Source organism: Leopardus geoffroyi, chromosome C1 (assembly GCF_018350155.1).
Source record: "Leopardus geoffroyi isolate Oge1 chromosome C1, O.geoffroyi_Oge1_pat1.0, whole genome shotgun sequence".
Lineage (NCBI taxonomy): Eukaryota > Metazoa > Chordata > Mammalia > Carnivora > Felidae > Leopardus > Leopardus geoffroyi.
The window spans coordinates 157211564-157236300 of NC_059328.1; the positions used below are offsets into that span (position 1 = coordinate 157211564).

The 24737-nt window shown below is 39.3% G+C and overlaps 1 protein-coding gene across 4 annotated transcripts in view; it reads right to left on the reverse strand.

Moving 5' to 3' along the window:
* Nucleotides 1-2986: 2986 nt before the first annotated feature.
* STK39 (serine/threonine kinase 39) overlaps nt 2987-24737 on the reverse strand; it is a 324651-nt gene continuing 302900 nt past the window's right edge. For all 4 annotated transcript variants that reach the window (XM_045480088.1, XM_045480087.1, XM_045480086.1 and 1 more), the window contains 2 exons: nt 18544-18608; nt 2987-4552 (listed from right to left, as the gene is read on the reverse strand). In XM_045480088.1, coding sequence (XP_045336044.1) covers nt 4478-4552; nt 18544-18608 — 140 coding nt within the window. In that variant the 3' untranslated portion in view covers nt 2987-4477. The remainder of the gene's footprint in view (nt 4553-18543; nt 18609-24737) is intronic.

The window sequence follows — 24737 nt, forward strand, 5'->3', positions numbered from 1 at the left end:
TTATGAGCTAAATTATAAGGGCTCAACAAACTTCAGCTAATGATATTCTGTATGCTATAACTCACGTAGGGGGAAGTTTTATGTGTCTTAGTGTTTCCACCTGGGGATGCTCGATTAGAAAACAGTATCCGTTGGTTTGGCACAGGATGCACAGTGGCTGATAATCTAATCATGTGGATTTTCTTCACTGTTCTTAGATACCCAAACTACCCAGCTAGGTTTGGTGAGCAAGGCAAAAGAAGGCAGATAAAAGGACATCACTGTTATTTGACCATGCATTTTTCTCCGTGGCATAATATCAGCTGGGCAACCACTGGGACGTTTTGCAAACAGGTATTTTTTTTTTAATGTTTGTTTATTTATTCAGAGAGACAGAGCACGTGTGCGAGCAACCAAGAGCTGGAACGTGGCAGAGAGAGGGGGAGAGAGAATCCCAAGCAGGCTCTGTGCCATCACCACACAGCTGGTTGTGGGGCTTGAACCCACGAACTATGAGATCACGCATGACTTGAGCTGAAATCGAGTCAGATGCTCAACCGACTGAGCCATCCGGATGCCCCTGGAAACAGGTACTTTTGACCATTTTTTAATGCCTTGTCTTTTCCAGTGGAGTGCCAGCTCCCTCATTTTTGGTGGTGGTTTGGGTGTTAATTGATATACTGAGGGAGTGAGTCACTTTATCATTTTAAACATATTTTCTTACTGTCTGCACCAGTTACATGCCTTAAATATTTCTATTATTCCTGACAGTGCACATCCCAAGCACCAAACTCCAGGCAGTGTTGCATTAGCCTAAAGGTAACACTCACTTATAATCAAACTCATTATAGTTGAATTTTTAGTTCATGAAGATACACAATGGAAATTATCACTTGAAAGCCATTTGTTTATGGCTGTTAGGCCTTGTAATAGACCTCTTGAAACTTAGAACCCTGGAAAGCAGCGTGTACTTCCAGGCTGGGGCATTCCAGTCCTGAGGGGGAATGTTCTAGGACCACCCACCGTGGCACCCTACTTATATTCAAACTACCCCTAAATATCCTGGTGAGAGCGTTCTTAGCTAGGATTTGGCAATATAAATATGTACAGCAGAAAAACAGGTATATCTGGGTTCCCTTTAAGTGGAATCATAATTGTATAAAGGCCACTTTGGGGTGAATTAGAAGCATGTTTTCAGTTATAAGAAATTGATAACATTTTATTTTAAGTTGATCATATGATTTCACTGTCACCACCTCAGTGGGCCTCACTAAGCAACAGCTTCTGTTATCAAATGTACTTCCAAGAAAAAACAAAAAGATCGTTTACTGTCAAATGCAAATCCCAAGTTTTGGCAGAAGCCCTCCAACGTGAATTGGGCTTATATTCACCATCTCTGTAATTTAACTTGGAGGGTTCACCCGGGAGGTATATTGCTTAAAACTAAATAGACTGTAGGTGCATTACTGAAATGAGTGAATGAAAATTCCTAATAGGAAAATTTTACATGCCAACATCATTGTATGTAGGAATATTTTTTTGAGGGAATTCTTGGGTCTTCGTCTAAAGACTACTACCTGACCCTACTCAGACGTGGGGGCCATTCACCATGTTTACCAGCACATAAGATATGGAACACATGGGGAACTAAAGGCTACTTTTTTTTCCTGGAAAAATAAGAAATTTTTATCACACATGACTTATAAGGATCTCTAAAAGTTGTTTTAAATGCAGAAAACCATTTTTTTTCGCACAAGGACAATACATTGGGAGTTCAAATGAGATAAAAGGGAACTTGCTTCTATTACTACAGCTTTACAAGTTGACCATAATAGAGGCACACTGATGTTAAAAAGTTTTTGTGTGTATTTAGGTATGAGACGTGGGTGCCTTGATTTTCCTAAGAGGCTGTGACCCCACCTGTTTGTCAAGGCATATGAATCTATCCAAATAATACGACATACGTGTTCAGTGGAGCTTGGGTCCTTGAATGCTTCATTGCTGTATGTCCTCTTTCCTCAAAAGCTTGGCTAAGAGAAACAGTCGTGGTCATACAGTGCACTCGTTCCTTTTAAACCGTTTGATTACTGTGTCCTCCTAGAGCACAAGTGACGGTAACTGCTTGGACTATGCTTTCAGCTCCTTGCTGACTGGTACTGGCACTTCCTATCACATGACTCTGAGCATCTGCTGAAAGCACTAGAAAAGGTAAGTGTTCAAAACTTAACTATGTATGTATTTGTAGGGCTGTTCGGAGAGTATTGAAGTTTCTGAATACCTAAATGTAACTGCCTAGAGGAAAATTCATTGCAGGCTTTAGTACTAGGAAAAACTGTATTTCTCCTAACTTTAGAAAGGGAAAAAAAACGAGTGGGCTGTACGCAGACACCTCTTTGCATGAACTTGACCCTTGCATTCATACTGTTAACCAGTTCTTATGGACCCTTCATCCTAAATTTTCTTATTAAAAAAATCTTTGTCCTATTGTATGGATGTATATAAACTCTCTCAAATGCTAGCAGTAAAGATGTGGGACTACAGACATACATTAAACAGATATTATATGATACTTATCACTATGTTGCAAAACAAGGTCCTCCAGTTATTCAGGTATGTTTGACTCTCTCAGAAGATGAGGGTCTTATACTATTTTCGTCTACAAGTTATATAGAGTGTTAAGAACATGCTCTGAATATCAGAACCAGGGCCTTGGGAGACCAGCTCTGTAAGTAGCTTTGTGAAGGGCCCTGGAAAAGTCACTTAACCACTCCAAGCCTCAGGGCTAAAATGAATTGCCTGTAAGGAATTTTTTTTTGCTCTCGTTCCCTGTGGCCCTACTACATGGAGTGTGAATAATCGTCAAACCTGATCCTCAGACTGAATGGATGCCTTGTTCCCTTTAGGGCACTTTTCCCTCCTTAGTTCTTGGGAGGCATGGGAGTGCTAAAATCTCACTGCTGCCATGCAGGTGCTACCTGAAGAAGGAAGGAAACCATGTGACACCATCTCTTTGTGCAATACACTTTTATTTTCCTTTTACCTTTGCAGTCATCTTTGAGTAATTGTTGTGTAAACAATAGAATGGAATGAAATTACATTAAGTTGTATGCAAATGGCTCTAGAACACCTTAACAATTATGACAAGGCAATTATAAATAACTTTTCTTTCCTTAGTAATATATATTTGCTTTTTAAAGTACATTAAAGAGCTGCCATATCTAGGGTTAGCTAGGAAAGAGCAATGGTACCATCCTGGGAGCCCACCTCCCTGAAAGTTTAGACTCCAATTTTGAAAATCCTAAGGTTTACTATTCCTTAATATATAGTCAAGCAGAGGGCTACTTGGGTGAAAGTATTTATTCTCGAAACGTGAAAGTATTTATTCTCGAAACTTAACAGCATTTTACCTTTTTTTAGTCATTGCACAAAAACCCTTTCTATTTTTCACTCCATCTGGGTATTCTGCAGAATTTCAAGTAAAACTCAGATTCTGGTATCTTCAAGTTTATCACCTTTGGAATAACAAATCCTATCACAGAGAAGTCAAATCAGAGATGGGTACATAATTAGCAGTCTAATAGAATGGCAACATTTTATATAGCATTCTATATGTTCCAATGAAGCAACACTTACATATGCCACTTTATGTAGAGGAAGTTTTAGATCTGAGACTATTCCAGAGTAAAGCAGCCTCAGGCACATTCTTAATATGAAAGTTTGCAAGGCACCTCCCTCTCCCAAGAGACAATCAGATTGTGGATTGGTTTTTAGGCAAACAAACCAAAAGAATAAGCATCTAAGTTCCTAATTCAGTCATTTCAAAAATCAAAAGTTATAAATACTCCAAAGATAGACCTGAATTTTTTTTGTTTAAATAACAAGAGATTAACTGCAAGAAGCATATAATCAAAAACTTTTCTTCTTATAGCTAAGGTGTGTAATGCATAAATATATGAAAAATAAAATTCACAGTCAGTTTTAAAACTAGAATTCAAGTTTGGCTAATAAATCTTAATTTTATAAGGATATTAATTTCTAAATACAACATAAAAGAGGCAGTATTGTCAGATGTACAATTAAAGTAGAACAGAAAGAACAACAATGAAAGAAGAAATAGGCTTCTGATAGAAAAATTCCTTTTGTTGCCAATAAATAGGACCACCTGAGTGTATTTCAGATTCTTTTCACTTAAGGGATATCCGAATTGATTGCTAAGAATATTAAATAGCTTTTGGAAAAATTAGCAACAGTCGTGCAGCTGTGGCATTTGCTTGTTCTCATACTGTGGATTGCTAGAGAATAAAGCAGAACTCGGAGTGTTGTAAGTTTAAAAAAATTCTTTTTTATCCCATGTCACTGAAGCCAGACTCTTCACAATCTTCTGATTTTGTGGGAATTGGGAGTAAGGGGGAGGGAGTAGGGATGGGGGAAGAAGATCGAGGGAAATGGTGTGAGGTGGGGGCATGACAGATCAGGGGGAGATGTCAGGGGACATACATCAGCTGACACTCAACTGGGCAAACCCGATCAGCTTCACTTCGTCCGGAATCTCCGACCCATCACAGCCTGAAGCCTGAAAAGGGAAAAAGACACCTTCAGTGCCAGTTGATCCAAGCAAAGGCACAATCTGCATGGGGCCAGTGTCCCATTTCTTCTAGCGCTTAATTACTACTGTAACAAATCTGACCATCATGCTTGCTATCAAGTGCAGAAAACGGGGGTGCAGAGGGGGAGGGATTTGTTCCCGTTAAAACACCACAATGTCTAGGCTTAAAGCTTTGAGACTGCCAAGAAAGTGATCTTAAATATACTTTCAAATTAGAGTTCCTTAATAATTTTAAAGGAATATTACAATAAAATATCTTGGAATAAATTTAGCCAAAAAGGTGAAAATAGTAAGACACTAATGAAAGAAACTGAAGACACAAATGGAGAGAGAAAATATCCATATCACCCAATGCAATCCCTATCAAAATACCAGTAGTATTTTTCGCAGAACTAGGACAAATAATCATAGTTTATATGGAACCACAAAAGACTCCAAATAGCCAAAGCAATCTTGAGAAAGAAGAACAAAGCAGGGAGGTATCAAAATCCCAAACTTCAAGATATACTACAAAGCTATGGTAATCAAAATAGTATGGTAGTGGGACAAAAACACACACAGATTAATTGACCATATAAGTATGGGATTGTTTCTGGGCTATCATGTTCCATTAATCTACAACAAAGGAGGCAAGAGTATACAATGAAGAAAAGACAGTCCCTCCACAAACAGTGCTGCGAAAACTGGACAGCTACGTGCAAAGAATGAAACTAGGCCACCTTCTTACACCATACACAAAAATAAAATGAATTGAAGGCCTAAAACCATAAAAATCCTAGAAAAAAAACACAGGCAGTAATCTCTTGGACATCAGCCCTAGCAACATTTTTCTGGATGGACCTGACTTCTCAGGCAAGGGAAACAAAAGCAAAAATAAACTATTGGAACTACATCAAATAAAAAGCTTTTGCACAGCAAAGGAAACCATCAACAAAATGAAAAGGCAACCTATTGAATGGGAGAAGATATTTGTAAATTATATATTGGATAACAGGTCAATAATCTAAAATATAACTTCTACAATTCAACAACAACCAAAAAATACATAATCCAGTAAAAAAAAAAAAAAAAATGGGCAGAGGACCTGAGTAGGCATTCTTCCAAAGAAGACTTACAGATAGCCAAAATATACATGAAAAGATGCTCAACATCACTCATCATGAGGGAAATGTAAATCAAAATCCCATGAGATATCACCTTATACCTGCCAGAATGAAAGGATCAAAAGACAAGAAATAACAAATGTTGGCAAGGGTCGGGAGAGAAGGTAATTTTTGTGCATTGTTGGCAGGGAATGCAGTGGTACAGCCACTGTGGAAAACAATATGGAGGTTCCTCGAACAATTAAAATAGAAATACCAGTAGTTCCACTACTGGCTGTTTACCAAAGAAAATGAAAACAGTAATTTGAAAGGATATATGCACCCCTATATTTACTGCAGCATTATGTATAATAGCCAAGATATCAAACCAACCTAAGTGTCTATCCACAAATAAATGGATAAAGATGTGGTATATGTATATACACTGGAATATTACTCGTCTGTAAACAGGAATAATATCTGGCCATTTGCAACAAGGATGGACCTAGAGGATATTATGCTAAGTGAGATAGTCAGAGGAGGACAAATAGTGTATTTCATTTATATGTGGAATCTAAAACACAAAACAAATGAACAATGAAACAGACTCTTAAATACAGAAAACAAAGTTGGTGGTTACCAGAAAGGAAGGGGCTGGGTGGATGGGCAAAATAAGGTAGAGGGAATCAAGATGTACACACTTCCATTTATTAAAAAAAAATTACGAAAATGAGCACAAGCGACTTAACAGGTCATTGAGGGTAAACCTGGTTTTTACCAAAAGGAGTCTTCTCTAATACTGACCAAAAAAAAAAAAAAAAAAGAAAAGAAAAAGAAAAAAAAAGTGGTTACCAAGTAGTTGAATGGCTCATGATAGATAACTTATTTTTCCATGACAGAGTTTTGTTTATAATATTTTAGGACATTTATTGCCTAAAATTGGCCCAAATTATAGCATGTCAAATATTTTGATTTTTCTTCAAAATTAAAAAGTGAAAACAAGTCACTGTCCATCAAACCTCTCACTTGTCCTCATTCAAGTGTTTTTTTTTTTTTCACTTCCCTCTCTTTCCTACACATGCACGTGCACACACACACACACAGTACTCAGATCACCATTCCAGGCTGCCTCTTCAGAGTACATAAATCAGAACCAGACATTATGTAAGTACCACAAGTAGGGAGAAAAATGTATGATGAATGACTGAGAATGGGCAATTAATCACTAAAGGGCCTTCCAAACTTTTTCTTGGCCTAATTCCTGCTAAATTATTGTCAAAACAATTAGTTTCCCATGTAAAAAAAAGCCCTTTCCAATCATCACAATGAACCGCTCTGCGCTGCTCCAAAAAACAGTACATAAACTCAGCCCTTTGTCAGCCTCAACATTCTCCCTTACAATAAGCAGCTAATTAGAACATATAACTTGAATATTTTTAAGTAATTATCTTTAAAGTAATGGTGTCAGCACTTACGCTGTTGATTTTCTTATATAAGCATAAAGGGTAGAAACGTTAGTTGACATTTAAAGAATTTACTCTGTCCCTGTCCAATGATTTCTCTAACTTTACTCTGACAAGATATTCAGTAAAGGGCAGTAAGATCAAAAACGCCCCTTTCCTTATCACTTTTAACAAAGTAGTACAGGCACAGGAGGGTTGTCAGATAAGGTATTTTCCCGTGGGTGTTTGTCAAATACTATGACACTCAACCCCCACCGCCACCGGTTTTCTTGTTCCACAAGCCCTGTTTGTGTATCTCCCTAAACCTTCCCCTTCTATGTAGTTACTGCTGACTTACTTACTGCTCACTTACTCAATGCAGTGAATGGGGGCAGACACAACGCATGTAATTAATAGGCAAATGACAAACACCCCAGGAGCACCAATAGCTGCTGGCAGGGATGAGGAGGGAGCAGACAGTGTGAAGCTGTGAAGCGCATCCCTGCATGTCAAAGATACATCAGAAATTTGGCAGTGGGATGAGCAGGAGGTTGAAATGACCCGAAGTAAAAACAAAATATCCAATAGTGGTTAAGGCAACTAGACATGAAAGAAAAATCTTAAGTCCCTCTTGTGAAGAGTAGTGGAAGTGAGAATTTACAATGCAAGTGGGTGATCAAACCAGTGGGTATTGTGGGTACGTCACACAGGGAGTCCACCTGTCACCCTCAGTCCCAGCGCCTCCCTCCCCCAGCGACACTGGAACATTCGGTTTCCTGGCAAAGAGGCACAGACCAGGTTGCCTGGCTTTGAGTCAGGCACTCGGCTCTTCTTCTCCCACTACCCTGCTGACTCTCTCTTAACCAAGGCTGAGTCCTTGCCTCTCTCACTGTGGCCTGCAAAACACTGAGGGCAATATGCAAAAGATTCTGGAATCTATAGCAAAGGGACCAGAGACCCTTAAAGCAGCAGTTCTCAAACTTCTTGGTCTCAGGTACTCTTTATACTCTTAAAAATTATCAAGGACTTCAAAATCTTGTGCTTTTGTTTTGTTTTGTTTTAAATCATTCATCACCACCAAGTGGGATTTATTGCTGGGATGCAAGGCTGGTTCAATATTCACAAATCAATCAATGTGATACAACATTAAGAGAAAGGAAAAAAAACCCATATCATTTCAATGGACACAAAAAACACTTGACAAAGTGCAACCTTCATTCATGATAAAAGTCTTCAACAGAGTAGGTTCAGAGGGAACATACCTCAATATAATAAAGGGCATCTATGAAAAACAGTTAACATCCTTAATGGGGAAAAACAGCTTTTTCTCTAAGGCTAGGAACAAGACAAGGATGTCCACGCTCCCCACTGTTATTCAACATAATACTGAAAGTCCTAGCCACAGCAATCAGACAACAAAAATAAATAAAAGGCATCCAAATCAGTAAGGAAGAAGTGAAACATTCATATTTACAAATGACATGACACTATATATAGAAAACCCAAAAGACCCCACCAAAAAACTACTAGAAGTGATCAACAAATTCAGTAATGTCACAGGATGCAAAATCAATGTACAGAAATCTGTGGTATTTCTATATACCAATAAAGAAGCAGCAGAAAGAGAAATTAAGAAAACAATCCCATTTACAATTGCTCCAAAAATACTAAGATACCTAGGAATAAAATACTGATGAAAGAAATTGAAGAAGACACAAAGAAACGAAAAGACATTCCATTCTCATGGACTGGAAGTACAAATATTGTTAAGATGTCTATTCTACCCAAAGGAATTAACACCAAAATACCACCAGCATTCTCCACAAAACTAGAACAAAAATCCTAGAATTTGTATAGAACTACAAAAGACCCTGAGTAACCAAAGCAATCTTGAAAAAGCAAAGCTGGAGGCATCACAATTCTGGACTTCAAGTTAGACTGCAAAACTGTAGTCATCAAAACTGTATGATACTGGCACAAAAACAGACACATAGATCAATGGAACAGAGTAGAAAACCCAGAAATAAACCCACAATTATATGGTCAATTAATCTTTAACAAAGCATAAAAGAGTATCCAATGGGCTAAAGACAGTCTGTTCAACAAATGGTGTTGGGAAAACTGGACCATTCTCTGACCCCATATACAAAAATTCAAAATGGATTAAAGACCTAGATATGAGATCTGAAACCATAAAAATCCTAGTAGAGAACACAAGCAGTAACCTCACTGACACCGGCCATAGCAACTTCTTACTAAATAAGTCTGGGGCAAGAGAAACAAAAGCAAAAATAAACTATTAGGACTTCATCAAAACAAAAAGTTTCTACACCAGCAAAGGAAACAAAACTAAAAGGCAGCCTACTGAAAGGGAGAAGATATTTACAAATGACATCCAATAAAGAGTTAGTATCCAAAATATATTTTAAAACTTATAGAACTCAACGTGTAAGAAACAAATAATCCAATTATAAAATGGGCAGAAGACACAAACACACATTTCTTCAAAGAAGATTAGATAGATGGCCAAGAGACCCATGAAAAGATATTCACATCAATTACCATCAGAGAACTGCAAATCAAAACTACAATATGACCTCCTAACTGACAGAATGGCTAAAAGCAACACAAGAAACAACAGCTGTTGGCGAGGATGTGGAGAAAAGGAACACTCACTATTGGTGGGAATGCAAACTTGTGCAGCCACTACGGAAAAGAATATGTGGGAGTTCCTCAAAAAGTTAGAACTACCCTATGATCCAGCAATTGCACTATGGAGTATTTACTCAAAGAATACAAAAACACCAATTCAGAAGGATACGTGCACCTGTATGCTTATAGCAGCATTATTCACCATGGCCATGATATGGAAGCAGTCAAGCATCCACTGATCGATGAATGGATAAAGAAGATGTAGTATGTTCATATATATGTATACATATATACATATACATACATACATACACACACAAAATATTATTCAGCCGTAAAAAGAATGAAATCTTGCTATTTGCAATGACATGGATGGAGCTAGACAATATAACGCTAAGCAAAAGGAGTCACAGAAAGACAAATGCCATATGATTTCACTCATACGTGGAAGTTAAGAAACAAAACAAATAAGCAAAGGGAAAACAAAAAGAGACAAACCAAGAAGCTTAACTCTTGACCATAGAGAACAAACTGATGGCTACCAGAGGAGCATGGATGGGGGGATGGGTGAAATAAGCAATGGGGATTAAGGAGGGCCCTTGTGGTGAACACTGGGTGTATGGAAGTGTTGAATCATAACATTGTTCACCTTGAAACTAATGGAACACTGTATGATAACTATACTGGAATCAAAATAAATCTTAAAAAGCTTATGTTTTTGCAGGTTACATTTATTATATTGACTATTTTAGAAATTAAAACAAAAATTTTTAACATTGGAGTCATGTTTAAAGTATTTTTAAGTATTAAAATAATTAAAAACAAACACGGTTATGTAGATTATATTATACTGAAGGTCTCAGAAATTAAAACTGAGAAATTTCTGAATTATTCATTTACTACTTCATTAAATCTAATAATAAACCCACTACATGCTAGCATAAATAAAATCATGAAAAATAACCAGTTTACCCAAACTGTGTGGCACTGCTTTATATTTTGCAAATCTCTTTAATGTCTTGCTTAATGGAAGATGGTGAGATTTCCCTATCTGCTTCTACATTCAATCTATTGTTTTAGGTTGTTTTCCTTCAAGTATATATAAGAAAATCCAGCCTCATATAAATATGTAGTTGAAAAAGGGAACAAATAGAATTTTAAAAGTCTTTCTGATAATTGTGGATATCGTTTGTTACTACTTTGAGACTTTCCAAGTGGAGTTTCCTAAAAGTTAGTTGCGACGTGGAATCTGAAACCATAGTATTGAAATTTCATTCTGTTAGATTAAAACCATTAGTCTATCTTGCGTTTTGAATTGGTCTTTTTGCCCAGGTATGACTTTTCGGCATCACTGAATTATGCACATCTTCCACTGCTGACACAGTTTGTTCTATAATCTCTATGTCTCAATACACCATGCCAACCAATCATGTTCAAAACTATCACATATCACTAATCTCATCAGAAAAAGTACGTACTGGGATGCTGTCAAGGTTACAGGGGCAGATGCAAGTTTTCCAAAGTCATTTTTCTGCTCGAAAGCTGAAATTTATTATCGAGGACAAATATGGCCAGTTGTTTTCCTTAAAGCGCCAGGCTTACTTGGTTCATGTTGAAAAAATGTCTGCCAATTCCTTAGTCTGAACAACCACATTTTGTCAGTTATTCTTCCAAATAAAATTAGTGTTCCATGGGGAAAAACATGGCTAGTTCAGCTTACAACTCAACCTCACAAGAGCTTTTCCTGGAGACAACCACTATCCTTCAGTATATAAGCATACCTTGTTTTATTGCACTTCACTTTGTTGCCTTTCATGGATACCAAATTTTTCACAAACTGAAGATTTGTGGCAATCCCATACCAAGTAAGTCTATTGGTGTAATTTTCCCAAAAGCATTGGTTCGCTTCGTGTCTGTGTAATATTTTGGTAATTCTCACAATTTTTAAAACTTTTTCATTACATTTGTTATGGTGATATGACATCAGTGATCTCTGAGGTTACTTTTGCAGTTGTTTTGGGGCCCACGAACTTAACCCATAAATGTTGTGTGTGTTCTGACTGTTCCACTCACCTCTCTCCCTCTCCTCAGGCCTCCTGATTCCTTGAGACACAACTGTATTGAAATTAGGCCACTTAATAACCCTACAATGGCCTCCAAATGTTCAAGGGAAAGAAAGAATCACACATCTCTCACTTTAAATTAAAACCTAAAAATGATTCAGCTTAATGAGGAAGGCATGTCAAAGCGGAGACAGGCCAAAAGCGAGGCCTCTCACAAGCTGTGAATGCCAAAGTTCAAAAAAAGATCTTGAAGGAAATTGAACATACACTACTCCAGTGAACACACGAATGATAAGAAAGCAAAACAGCCGTCTTAACTGCTGATATGAAGAAAGATTTGGTGGTCTGGATACAAGATCAAATCAGCCACCACGTTCCCTTAAGCCAAAGCCTAATCCAGAGCAAGGCCCTAACTTTCTTCAGTTCTTTTAAGTCTGAGGGAAGTGAGGAAGTTGCAGAAGAAAATTTGGAAGTTAGCAGAGGTTGGTTCATGAGGTTTAAGGAAAGAAGTTATCTCCATAACATAAAAGTACGAGGTGAAGCAGCAAGTTAATCCAGAAGATCCAGCTAAGAGAATTAAAGAAGGTGGCTACACTAAACAACAGATTTTCTGTGTAGACAAAAACAGCTTAAAAAAATTTTTTTTTCATGTTTTTGAGAGAGAGAGAGAGAGAGAGAGAGAGTGAGTGCATGAGCAGGGGAGGGGCAGAGAAAGAGGGAGACACAGAATCTGAAGCAGGCTCCAGGCTCTGAGCTGTCAGCACAGAGCCCGACATGGGGCTCGAACTCACTAGCCGTGAGATCATGACCTGAGCCAAAGTCAGACGCTTAACTGACTGAGCCACCCAGGCGCCCCCAAAACAGTTTTCTTTTGGAAGAAAATGCCACTTTGGACTTCACAGCTAGAGAGGAGACGTCAGTGCCTGGCTTCAAAGCTTCAAAGGGGACAGGCTGACTCCTCTTCGGGGCTAATGTTAGCTGGTGATTTTACATTGAAGTCAATGCTCATTTACCATTCCAAAAATCTTAGGGCCCTTAAGAATTATGTTAGAGCTATTTATAGAATATGTACTCTATAAATGGAACAACAGCACATTTGCTTACAAAATGGTTTATTGAAATATTTGAAGCCCACTGTTAAGAACTGCTCAGAAAAGATTCCTTTCAGAATATTACTGCTCACTGACAATGTACTTGGTCACCCAAGAGATCTGATGGAGCATGGGTCAAGGAGTAATTTCAACTTTTGACCTGAGCCAAAGTCAGACACTCACCTGACTGAGCCACCCACATGCCCCTTAACTTTCAAGTCTTATTATTTAAGAAATACTTTTCATAAGGCTATAGCTGCCACAGACAGTGATTTCTCTGATGGATCTGGGCAAAGAAAATCGAAAACCTTCCAGAAAACTTCACCTTTCTAAATGCCATTAAGGGCATGAGTGACTCTTAGGAAGAGGTCAAAATGTCTACATTCACAGGAATTTGGAAGAAACTGTTCCAGTCCTCATGGATGACTTTGAGGGCTTCAAAGTTTCAGTGGAGAAAGTAACTTCAGATGTAGTAGAAACAGCAAGAGAACTAGAATTAGAAGTGGAGCCTGAAGATGGGACTGAATTGCCACAAGGTCAGGATAAAATCTGAGCAGACGAGGAGTTGCTTTTTATGGATGAGCAAAGTGGTCTTGAAATGGAACCTACTTCTGGTGCAGATGCTGTGAAGACTGCTGAAATGCCAACAAAGGATTTAGTATATTCCACCTCAAACCTGCGTCTGCTTTGGAACCCCTGGAAATTTGAAAATCTACACTGCCATCCCAGAGGTCGTGAATTGGTCTGGGGTGTGGCTTGGGTACTGGGATTTTGAGCTCCCTTGATGATGCAAAAGGTCAGTAGAGTTGGAACCACTGTTCTACCTGAGTGCTTCCCAAAGTGTGAAGCACCGAGTTAGCTCCATGTTTCCTATAAAGCAGAGGTTCTCAAACCTTAGCATCACCTGGAGAGCTTGTTAAAACCGATTCCTGTGCCCCGCCCCCCAGAGACTCTGATTCATTAGGCTGGGATGTGGCCCTGAAAGACACTGCTGGTCTGGGGACCACACCTGGAGAACCAGTGTCTCAGACTGGAGCAGGAGGCTCAGAGAGGCTACCTGGATCTTCTTGAACTGATAGGTTCCCTGAAGATTTTTCTTACCTTACTCCCCTTTCAGTAGGGAGAAAAAGTTAATAGTCTTAAGTAGTTTTAAATCTCATTTTGGTCTTTGCTTTACCTGTGCTTCAGGAAATGCTGCCTTCTGTTATGCAGCCTTCAACTACACCGGAGCTGAAAGCCTCGAAAACTAAGGCCCGTTAGTCATTAATTGACAAAATGCCTATGAAAATCACTGTACGTAATGCATGTTATTAAACTTCAGTATCTAAAATCTACAATGCTCATGTAAATGTGTACCAACTGGATGTTAATTACATATACTCACAATTTGTATTCTTTAAGGGCAAATTATCTTTCGTATTTTTATTAATGCAATTTCAAAAATTCCACGTCGAAAGCAGCAAGATTCAATTACTTTATAAAACTGCAAAGGAGCAAATTTAAAAATGCCTTAAAAGGCATTTATGGAGACTTGTCTCAAGGCAAGGCTTACGACAATCAACAAAGAGGCAGTACTGAGATGTTAAACTGAGAGCATGTTACACTTGAGCTGAAATGCCCTCTGTGCTTGAACCACTTTGTTAAAAGTGTTACATATGAAAAAGGTTTCTGATCTTCCTGCCTCTGGTCATGCCAACAATGGAAATCTAGCTTCATCTGACTTATAATAAGTGAAGTACAAGATCTCACTGGGCAAGGAAAAAAGTAAATGCTCTTCTTGATATAACCAGTATCTTTGCTCTCTGGGCCACTGTTTTTCTTATGTAAGCAGATATATAAGGACAGACACCTTTTCAAACTTGAGCCATATAATTCTAATAGTGGTGGGAGAGTAGAGAGAAAAGAGATCAGAGACTGAACTATCCACAAAACAGCATGTTTCTCAGCTGTGGCTAAATACTGGAATCACCAGGGGATGCTTTCAAAATGCCCCAAACCCAGGCTGCACCAAGAGTAATTACCTTAAAGATATCTGGTATGGGACCCAGGCAGCAGTGATTTTTTTAAAGTGCCCCAACCACCCCCTGAGTAAACCACTGTTCTGTGAGGTAAAGAACCACAGCAGCAAGGTACAACTTGTTCTTTAGACGATTTTCAGGCTCCTGACACTCTCCTTTAGAAAGCAAAAAAAGCTTGGAGATAAAAATGATAAACAGCTGAGAGATAAAAGGACCACGAGCAGCAGTAGTTTTTGAGGAAAAATGCTTCTGAAATCCTTTGATCTTTTATTCTTCAAGGAAATAGCCAAATGGATGAACGAAGGCAAATGCGTTTGAATCTCTGTGGTTTCGCCAGGATGTTAGTGTTCCACAGAAGATTAGGCCAAGAAGCAGTTCAAATTAGCTCTATCAAGTGGCTCTCAAACTGGCTGGCAAGTGGTAACAACAAAGAGACCCCCTCAGGTTTAACTAGGGCTGGATAGAGAGGTAAGTGACAGAAACAGAAGGACGCTCCTGAGTCTGGCTTTATTTAACATCTTTAGCTACCTTTTGGGAAAAAAGCCATTAATTTCCATTTACTGGGAACAGCACATTACTACATTCTCAAGCTATCAGGGAAAGGGAAGATGTGTATGGGTTCTCTTACAAGACTCCTGTGCCAGACAGGCCAATGCTACTCAATCTGCTTAAAGCACAGAAGAAAATCCGTCTCAACCGCTGTCAATATGGGGTTCACTTACCCAGAATCACACAGTTAGTTCTTTGACAAAAGTTCATTCTTAGAGGTAGGACCCCCACAGCCTTGTGGCTTTATGGTCATCCAAAAGGAGGAATACACAAAGAAACAGAAAGCCATAAAACCACAAGGCTGCAGCATCCTGTCTCTAAGAATGAACTGTTGTTGAAGAGTCGGGGCTGTGATGCGAGACCAGAGTTGAATTTGCAGTGCCTGCAACTGTATGATCCTGGGTAAGTGAAGACGCTGCACAGAGTCTCGGATTCCTAGAACAGAAAATGAGCCTGATGATATCACCATCTTGTGGGATCGTGAGGACTAAATTAACCGAGGTGGAGTATGTGAAACACTTCACGCACTGTCTACCAAACAGTGGATGCATAAGAAAGGGATTCTTGTGATTTTTGCAGGCAAGCCCAAGGAATTTTAAGGGACTCTACAAACAGGGCATGAAGCAGAAGTCCCCATCCTAATCATTTTACAGGGATTAAAACAAATGGCAAGGAAAAACCAATGATGGCTAGTTTTTCTAAATGAGGCTGGTATTATTCTGTTGTGTGCCAGCCACTGTGCTAGGCATTGTGGGTCCAAGGCAGAAGCCTCTGGCCACTGGAACCTCTAGACTTCTTAAGAGGTATGAATTCATGGGGGAGAACAGAGGATCATCTAAGCCAGGACTGGACGTCAGAGAAGGCTTCCTGGAGAAAGCGAAAGGCCAGGAGAAAGTTAGAACATGCTGAGGTGTGGGGAGACGACAAAGCAGCCTGGAGAAGTTGGAGGAATGTCTCAGTAAGAGGAGGAAGCACATGCAAAGAGGCCAGCAGATGAAGCCAGGAGCAGATAGGGAATGAGGGGGAGAGAGGTGGGGAGAGTGAGGGCAGACCCAGAAAGGTAGGGCAGGAACCTTAAAGGGAGGTCTGGTCAGGGGTCTGAGTTGTAGTAGAGGGCAGTGGAGAACCACTCAAGTATTTGGAGCGCTGTGCACTGTAGAAGCACTCTGGCCACAGCCATAGCGTGGTGAATGGAGCCAGAGGCTGGCAAACCGTAGGCAGGAAGATCTGTTTCGGGAGGTAAGAGGATCCCACAAGGGTGCTGGAAACGGGGAGGAAGAGGACAGAATCATGTGAGAGAATTTGGAGAAGCAATAAATTGATTCAAGTAGGAGATGAGGGGAGTTTTACATTATTCTTACTGTTTAGAGAAGGTATAGTAGGTGTTTTTGTGTTTTTTTTTAATATTTATTTTTGGGAGAGTGCAAGCGGGGGAAGGGCAGGGACAGGGGCGGTGTGTGTGTGTGTGTGTGTGTGTGTGTGTGTGTGTGTGTGTGTGTAGGATCCAAAGTGGGCTCTGCCCTGACAGGCTGACAGCAGCAAGCCCCATATGGGGCCTGAACTCACGAACCCGCAAGATCATGACCTGCCCTAAAGTAGGACGCTCAACTAACTGAGCCACCCAGGCGCCCCTATAGTAGCTGTTTTTATAAGACCTTCAGTAATAGGCAAAGGGTGGGGGGTTGCTATTCCTGTTTCATAGGTAAGCAAGTTTAGCAAGTGTGGGGCTAAGCCAGCACAAAAGCTCTAATCTCTTATCTCTGTTTGCATATTCAAAATGAGACCGATCTTCTGGAGGTGGTGTGTTATAACTTCTTTGTTATGGTATAAAAAATGAATAAAGAAACATTAATATTGGCTTGAAATCCTGACACAGGGTACCATTTTCTCCATCAGTACATTCTCATATGAATGAAATATGTTCACAAAGATGTAGGAGGATTAGAATCATAATAGAGGTGACAGAAATGTTGTAAACCAGAAGATGGGTTTTTCAATTTGTTAATTTTATCATTCTGTGTCTGAGTAAACTGTTCTTTTTGTTATCGAAACAAATTTCTTCAGATAAATTCTTTCTGTGAGAATCTTTGTGTTTTGCTTTCATCCCACAGCCTAGCCATATGAAATCAGGCGAGAGGCAAGACCCAGAAAATTCATTAGCACAGGGCTAACATTTACTGTAACTGATCATTTTCATGTCTTTGGCCGTGTACACTTTCCATTAAATTTTCACAAGAAATAAAAAAGACAGATCATCAATACATATTGTGCACAGCAAAGTGTTAGTCATTTATATCTTAAATTGCTTGTGGCATTCTGACTGGCTCTTGATAAGATTCATAATTTTAAAATGAGTCACTTAATGTACTGTTTGCTCAAACTTTCAGGAAAATAGTCACTTTTGACTGTTTGGACTTCTATTTCCGGCCATGGTCACCGTGTCTCTTGGTTTTAGAATGACGCCAGAATGCTCAGGATCTATATCTTTATGGCCATGCCAGTTCTCACATTTCAAGTCTGCTAGAGCAGAAAAACTGCTGGAACACCTCTTCTCTACGAGAATCTATTGCTGTGATTTGAAATGGGGAGTTAAAATGTTAGGTCTTTGTTCACAAGCCTTCAGCGAGTAGTTCTACAATTGCTTCCAATTAGCTAAACCATTTCTACAACAATCAGCCTCAATTTTTAAAAGTTAGAACCACTTGGCTTTCACTCTGGGAAACCTTTATTAACAGTGTTGGTTGGAATCAAGTTTAATTTTGTCTGTATGGTCAAGGTGCCATACAAACTGGAAGCAGAACAGTACAGGCTTCAAGATTTCTCCAGTGACCCCTCTTAAAGATGTACTGGGAAGCAAGCTACACTCATGGAAGAGTAAACTCCCGGTCATGGTCAGAAAATGTTCCCAGATGTTAAACAGGCAAATGACAGATGCAAAAATGGATCCCGAAAGAAAGCAACAATAGCAACAACATTGCAGAGCAGGTTATTAAACTGTTACTGTTCCTTGCTGGCAGAGCATGGCAAAATATTTACCTTCTCACCAGAACTTTCAACTTACCAACTTAAATGTCAGTGTTTTTAAAGCTTTGGGATCATCTACAATCTTCTGTAAATTAGCAGCCACTGAAAAATACAAACATGGAGAAACATGTCCAAATTATTTACAATAACACTGGATTTTCACATTGATGATTCAGAAAATCTGGCTAATCATGCAATAAGCTACAGAATTATTTCTTTCACAGACATTTACAAAGTCCATATAAATAACCAAATTAGTCTCATGCATTTTCTCCAATTTATATCTTCAGTGCATCTGAATTAATCACTACACATTGAGCCCATATTTCACAAAATAAAATGGGAAATTACTTTCTAGTGGAAAGCAGAGGTGACAGCAGGTTCCACTCTTTTTTTTTGTTTCCACCACTTGGTTTTTCTCAAGGCTCATTACTACAAAATTTAGTAGCCAGCAGAGGGCAGCACAAAACAAAGAGGCGAGGTAATTCAAAGAAGTGCCTCTCTGAAAGTCCTAGGTCAGTACATTTGAACCTTTCTCTGATAAATTCACTCAATTCTCTGCACCCATTTTTATCAAAGCAACAAAATACAGTGGATAACCTCTATGACTTGGGCATATGTGTTAATGCTTTCAGAGCACGATGATCTGTCAAACCTGTGAAGTGCCACCTGGAACAACACCCAAGTTGGCTGAACAGGGTCAAGCACTAGAGGCTGTCAGTGTGGGGATCAATAGCGAAGATATGTTTTCAGTATTAGCAGGATTCATCAGAGACCCGTCCCATTTTCCATGGTGTCATCATATATTTGATACTCTAGCAGAGAAGTCAGCCTTTCCTGCGTACTCATTCCAGTTTAGGGTACAGAAGGTAATGATGATGGAAATTTAAAACTCTGCTCTTTCCATATCCAAATCTAAACTATAAAGTGTTGGGGTGCCTGGGCGGCTCAGTCGGTTAAGCGTCCGACTTCAGCTCAGGTTACGATCTCGCGGTACGTGAGTTCGAGCCCCGCCTTGGGCTCTGGGCTGATGGCTCAGAGCCTGGGAGCCTGCTTCCGATTCTGTGTCTCCCTCTCTCTCTGCCCCTCCCCCATTCATGCTCTGTCTCTGTCTCAAAAATAAATAAAAACATTAAAAAAATTAAAAAAAGTATAAAGTGTTGAAAATCAAGTGAGGGCTGCTGGTTAGAGAAAAAGAAATGACTATGGAAGAAATTAAAGAAGGCTCCGTTTATCATTTTTACTTTTCATGTGGAAAGCTATCTGCTGCTCAGTAATTAGGTACCTGAAAAGTTATGTAACTATTTTAAGATTAAAAAAAAAGATAACATATATTTTGAGAAAAGTGTTTCAAGTAGAAAGTCCAAGTGGAGAGTAGAAAGAAATCTGCATATTTCATGTTTCTCTAAGGTGGACTAAAAACAACATAGATACATGGATTTTCTGCAGATTAGTTATTTCATTTAACTCATCAGCTGCAGAAGAGAAAAAATGAAAATTATATACTCAATATGGCTATTTCTCTTTATAAACCATAATTACAAGCATCATTTTATCGTTTGTTGCCCTTAACATGTCCACTCTGAGCGAACTGCAAAGTTTCATTTATGAGAACTCCCCTCCTTTCACATCTTCTCCTCTTTCTTTTGCCCCCACATGCAAACTTGCACAAGCATCAGGTATATCCTGGGCCACCAACCTCAATGTAGGTATCAGCGCCAAGCATCTTCTGGCCTCCTCAGCGGTTTCCTGAACGTATTTCAGATGCTACAATCATCTAGTAATCCACGCAAGAAACACTGCCTCATGGGGTGAAAAGCTGTGCTGTGAAACACCGTCCACCAAAGCCAGTATTTATGATGTCAGGGCATTCTGACTGCAAATTACAGCAGCGGAGCACAGCCACCGTTTTCTTAAAACATAAAAGTGTTCTAATAGCCCCTCTGATTTGGGCTGATTTCATGAGTGGCCATAAAGTCTTCATATGAATTTCAGTCGTTTCATTAGAGGCCCTGAGTTAATGTGGATGATTTACTACCCTGTTCTGGGTCATCTATTTCCAGTCTGCTCTGTAGTGTTCTGCCAGAAGCAGCGCTCTGTCTTCCACTAATTCACAGTCCTCTCTCTGGCGTGCACGCCCATGTGCTGGGGCCCATCTCCCAGGAACATGGCCAAGCAAGTTGTAGAGTAGAGGGCAAAGCTGAAATGCTAGCATCTTAAACAATCATCCCAGAAGCCATGCTCCCCAATTGTGGACCCTATGCCTCGGGGACATTAGAAATTCAAATTCTGTCTTCAACTCAAAGCAAAAATAGCAAAACTGGCCACTTACCTGATTACTTATCCCACCTGCTAGGCTTATTTTCAATTTAGTTGATTCTAATTTGTTGTAAAGTGCTATAAAATACCTTCATTTAACTGACATCACATAAAATTCAAGGTGATGCTAATTTCTCTTCCACTAGCAATGCTCATTAAAAAGATGGGTGTCACTGTTTTCTCCCTTCTCCTGACTGTGCACCTGGATTTCAAAAATAAAAATGTTCCTTACCTGGAATGTGAGCTCAGAAGGAAGGGTTGGACAGGGCTGGTTAACTTTATAGCTTCTCAGGTATGTGCTGATATTATTGAACTTCGTGTTTTAAGGTGCTTTAGATTTCTTCAAAATATGGGGCTTCTGAACCCTGCCTACTCACTGGCCATCAACTTATCTCCAATCCTTCCTGGCTTTCCCCAATAGAACCCATTCCCCTAGTTTCTGATGCAGACTGTGTTCTCTCCCTTGAGCAGACCCCTACCCACCTCCTCATCCCTTCTCTTCAGTCACAAGTGCTCTGTTTCTTGACCACAGAGGACACAGAAAACACTCACTGAGGTACCAGGGATTGTGGCCCTCTTGTCCTACCACTGCAGCTATAAGGTACCTTTGTGGGAGCCATCTATTTCTTGGCTATTTTTGTGTCTCTCTGTCATACTTTAGGCTTGAAGAAGGGCTACAAATTGTATGTGCTCTTTTTGAATAACATTTGGCCTAAGGTACGGTAGGTATTGTGCTTTATGAAACTGTAATAATATCATTAACAACCACATGAAAAAGATGGTGATGTTCAGTACCTCCCTGAATCCAAAAGAGAAAGAAATAAGATTGTCCTGGGGGTAATCCATCAGAAGTAAGGCAGCAGAGCCGACACTTACTTGGCAAACTCAGGCAAGCATTTTCCAGACCCTGTTTTCTCTATAAACTCCTTGTACTACTCAGATTCTCCACATTTTGACAGTTAGAAAAGTAATAGTTACATAATGACTATTTACAGTCTGTGTTTGCATTTCAGGTGATTAGTGGAAACATACACTTTTCTCCCCAGGTACCAGTGTATTTCACAACAATCTCCTATAGTACTGATGTTCCAGTGGCCATGAGTTAATATATCTAATTTGAGCTATTCCCAAACAAAAGCTGTGGAGAAAAGCACTCCAATGAACACCAAGTCTGAGGCACTCCCCTAGGAGGAAATTCTGAGAGAAGACAAAAGCGCAGACTTGGGTTACCTGATGTCACAATACTGTCTGATCCAAAGACACATCCTGAACATCTGCTTTGTACCCTGTGTTGCTGCAGAAAGGCAGCATCAGATTGCAAAGCAAGAAAGAGACACAGATGCCAAAAGAGAATGCAAGCTTCTAAGTAAGGAGGAAAGGAAATGATAGGAGGGTGAGGATCTTATGGATACTGCTGTTAACGCTAATGTGAAATTACAGCTAATTAACTATTATGTTTGGGACAAAATACAAGAGATTCACCCTACTATTTTCCCTAACTCTCTGGGCTCTTATCTTAAGGACACAAGTGTAGCACAGTATACAAGTGTATGCTTTCTCCAGCCAGAGTGTGTGAGTTCAAATCCTGCTTCCTGCTTAGAGCCACATGGCTCTATGAACTCGGGCAAGTTTACTTTAGCCTCTTTGTGCTGGAGTCTACACATCTGTAAAATGTGGATATTAATAGTCCCTGTCTGATAAGGTTCTTCTGGGGATTGAGTTAATATACATACAGTGTTTAGTGCTTGATGGATTGCAAGTACATGACAAATATTAGCTTACTATATCTCTACCCTGGACAAATGCATATTTTAACTGGTTTCCTTGCTTTCAATCTTAACTCATGAGTCCTCTTACACTCACCAGAGTTACTTGGAGAATCTAAGTCATAAATTGGAATGTGTTACCTCCTTAGGTAATGCTGCTTAATCGTACATGTCAACTTCAGGATTAAGTCCAAGTTTTTAATTCGGTCTATGAGACCTTCCACGGTGTGGCCCAACCTACCTCTTCAGTTCATATTCTGCCTTTTCCTACCTTAGATTTTCCCAGGTAGGGCTCCATAACCACCTCCTCCTCTAGGTATCTACCACTACTCTCATCATTATGCTAAAACAATCCATTATAAATCTCGTTTCCCCAGTGGATTCATATTTTTTGATAACCCAGACAAAATCTTATTCACCTCGGCAAAAGGTTTATCTTTGAAATATACCCGCATTTAGAGAGACTAATGACTTCTTACCACCTCCACTGCCGCTACCCAAGTACAGCTGCCATTGTCTCTTGTCTAGACTCATACAATAGCCTCGTATCTCTCTGTTTCCATCCTCGTCCCTCAATGGCTCAGCCTCTACCCAGCAGTCAGATGAGCCTTCTCCAACAGTTTTGCCTCTTGTTTCAGATTGTTTACTTCTTTTCATTTACTACCTCCAACCCATTCCATCTATAAGGAACCGGCAAAATTGGCTATTTTTCATTGTTTTTCAAGAGATGAGAGTAGGTCACTCCACAGGTAAGCCACCCAGACTGGCACAGGTGGTCGCCCCAACAAGGAAATCTATAATGGTAAGTAGAGGACAGACATGGTGAGCATCAGTGTGGCCTCACGACTATCTGTAGCAACGAGGACTAAGTCATACCACTAACCTCCCCTCTTACAGATCTCCCCAGGAAAAGAAACCAACCAGGAGGAACTATTCCCAGGTGGATCCCAGCAGTATAAGCAGTGGACTACAGTGAATACTTGGTGTGCAGCCCACATCTTCTCTTTAGGAATGAGGCTAATGTTCTCCCATCTGCTGGGATAATTGTTGGCTGATGACTCTTACTTTGTCCCTCTTTAAGAATTCCCCTTGGAAACCTTAAGACTAAAATCCATGGACAAATATGGTACAACCATCTTAGGAGAAATTTCTATGTTTAAATTTATAAATGAAAGAGAAACACAAAATAAAAAGATGTAAAATATGATATCAAATATGTGAAATGTGGAGAGGAGAGGGTTAAAGAATGAGTTCAAAATTAAGCAGCCATCAGCTTAATGTAGACTGTTATATTCAGAAGATGTTATATATTAACCAAATGGGAACCACAAATCAAAAATAAAGTTAGAGATATGCCAAAAAAAAAAATGAAGTGCAAGGAATCCAAGTATATCACTCAAGAAAACCAGCAAACCATGAAGCAGAGAAAAAGATAAAAGGATCAGAGAAAAACTAAAAAACAACCACAAAATGAGTAACAAAATAGCAATAAATATACATTTATCAAAATTGCTTTGAATACAAATGGACTAATGCTCCAACAGAATGAAATAGGGTGACAGAATGGATAAATAAACAAGACTCATCTATATGCTGCCTATAAGAGACTCATTTCAGACCTAAAGACACCTACAGATTGAAAGTGAGGTGATACAGAAACATTTATCATGCAAATGGATGTCAAAAAAAGCCAGAGTAGCAATACTTATATTGGACAAAATAGACTTTAAAACCAAGTCTGTAAAAAGAGACAAAGAAGGATGCTATATAATAAACGTGACAATCCAACAAGAGGATATAACAATGTAAATATGAATGCACCCAACATGAGAGCACCAAAATACATAAAAGAGTTAATAACAAACATAAAGGAATTAATTGATAGCAATACAATAACAGTAGGGAACTTCTAATACCCCACTTACATCAATGGACAGATCATCCAAACAGAAAATCAGTAAGGACACAGTGGCTTTGAATGACACACTGGACCATGTGGATTTAACAGATATATTCAGAACATTCCACCCTAAATCAGCAGAATACACATTCTTCTCAAATGTACATAAAACATTCTCCAGAACAGATCACATATTAGGCCAAAAAACAAGCCTCAACAAATTAAAAAATACTGAAGTCATACCAT